The 2099-nt window shown below is 34.0% G+C and overlaps 1 protein-coding gene across 1 annotated transcript in view; it reads right to left on the minus strand.

Annotated features, from left to right (window-relative positions):
- The window catches only part of LOC117122279, a gene marked incomplete in the record, with an annotated part of 11830 nt that overhangs the window by 1371 nt on the left and 8360 nt on the right, over positions 1-2099 (minus strand). Inside the window, 3 exon segments of the mRNA XM_033267821.1 lie at positions 30-255; positions 990-1176; positions 1575-1746. Of these exon segments, the coding sequence (XP_033123712.1) occupies positions 30-255; positions 990-1176; positions 1575-1746 (585 nt within the window).

The following is a 2099-nucleotide window of genomic DNA, read 5'->3' on the forward strand; positions in this document are numbered from 1 at the left end:
AAAAGTAAGAGGATTGATTGGGGACTTACACATTGATAGTGTGAACATTCCGGTATATGATCCAAAAACTGTCAATAAATAGGTTGGTATAGTTGCAAGAATACTGGTTAAACTGAAAGCTAGTGTGGTGGAAATTGGTAAATGACTAACAGCAGCACTCAATAAAACTCTTGTAACCAAATCTGCAACTCCCATCAGTGTTAGAATATAAGTGATTTTGCTTTCGCCAATAGCATTACTTTTCATCAAACTGCCCTATAAAAAGAAGCAATTTAGAAAAAAAGGAGAAAAAGTTATGGTTTTGTTATTCTAGGGACAACTATTTATTGTTTGAATTGCGCATGTCCAATGTAAAGCAAACGTTTTCAGAATATCCGTATGCGCTCGGTAAAATAGTCGATTCGCTCGATTCACTGGTTGTTGGACTATAGGGGTGTAAAAAATTACTAACTATACATAGCCTATTTATCAGACGAAGCCTGGCCGAGCGGTAAAGGCGCATGTATTATGTGGAAAGTTAATCGACTGTTCAGTCTGACGAATTTCTGAAAAAAAATGTTGGCTGTAGGCTAAGTAGTTTTTACCTTTGACCCTTCAAAATTTAATCATCTTTAGGTTATTGATCATGGAACATTGTGCCTGCCCGCCCAGGGATTGGTTTGTAGTCTAGTCTTCACGGATGAGTTGATAAAAACGGTCCGGTATTCAGTACCCATCTTGCTCGAATGCTCCTTCAGAAAAGTATAGTGGTGTTCTGATCCTCTTTTATTTTTGAATTGTGTGAACATAAAGGTACGCCTGCCTACTGCTGCTACAGTAGACAATTGAGGACACAGTATCATTAAATTGCATTTGCTGCATTTATTCACGCGAATCGAACATTTTCGCCTATACGCCTGCGCAGTTTAATTTTCATCACGAGATTCTCAATTGCGCATGCGTACAGGCGAAAATGTTCGATTCGCAGTTCGTCCGTCTTCAAATCGTACCATATTAACAAAAGTAAAGGTAATTGTGACTGCGGTGATAAAGAACCCGATCGAAAGAAGCCAACATTCCACTCTGCTGAACATTTTTACATAGATCCACAATTGTATTTTCAGTGACGACGGCGATGTAGATGAAAGAGATGATTCAGTTGGTGTCATATCTTCATTTAATTTTTCCATTTGTTCTCTAAAATAGTAATTAAGCAGTTGGTTAGTTTACCTTCGAAAGTAGCGTGAAGAGATACATGTAATTGACATGTTTACCAGTGTTTTTTACTGATTTGTCCTGTTCAAGATATTGACTGTTGATTATAATAATTCCGATAACGATAATGATGATATATATAATGATTGGTATATGATGATAATGAATGAGGATATGATAATTTCTTAATGATCATTATGATGAAAACAGATTATGATAGGCATATTGTGAATGATGATGACAACGATGATGACATTATCATTAATTATATAATTAATATACTCATGATATTTACAATGGTAATGATGATGATCATAATACTGGTAATTGTATAAAATGCTATAACAAAAATATAACTACAGTATAACAAAAATATTCACTTATTATCATGTTGCTCTTGATTATCTTTCGTTGACGTATCCTCTGGTAGGCGATAAATAAACGCTAAGGCAACACCAACAAACAAAAAGGATGATGCTAGAACAAGAATCGAAGCTTTCCAACCGAGCGACAACAAAAGTGTTTCAATTATTAACGGAAGGACCATCACACCTACATTGAAATCAATATAATACTTTAATAAATAGCTTAAAGTTGTCAATATAGATCAGTCTAACCACGGAGAAAGAAAATCATTGTTTGTTCTTCCTCCATGGCCTATCTGCCTTTCTTATGGGTATTATTCGATTAGTGGTTCTCACAGTGGTACGCTTAGGTAGGCCTACCATTTATTCGTATATGTTATAAAATCTGAAAATCTTGAGTTGTGTTAAAGCCTACCCTTTGACAGTTATAAGTTATAACTGTATATATATATATATATATATATACATATATATATACATACATATATACATATATACATATACATATATATACATATACATATATATACATATATATAT

The sequence above is a fragment of the Anneissia japonica genome, unplaced genomic scaffold, assembly GCF_011630105.1.
Source record: "Anneissia japonica isolate Jap-2015-1 unplaced genomic scaffold, ASM1163010v1 scaffold287708_len1499824_cov190, whole genome shotgun sequence".
Lineage (NCBI taxonomy): Eukaryota > Metazoa > Echinodermata > Crinoidea > Comatulida > Comatulidae > Anneissia > Anneissia japonica.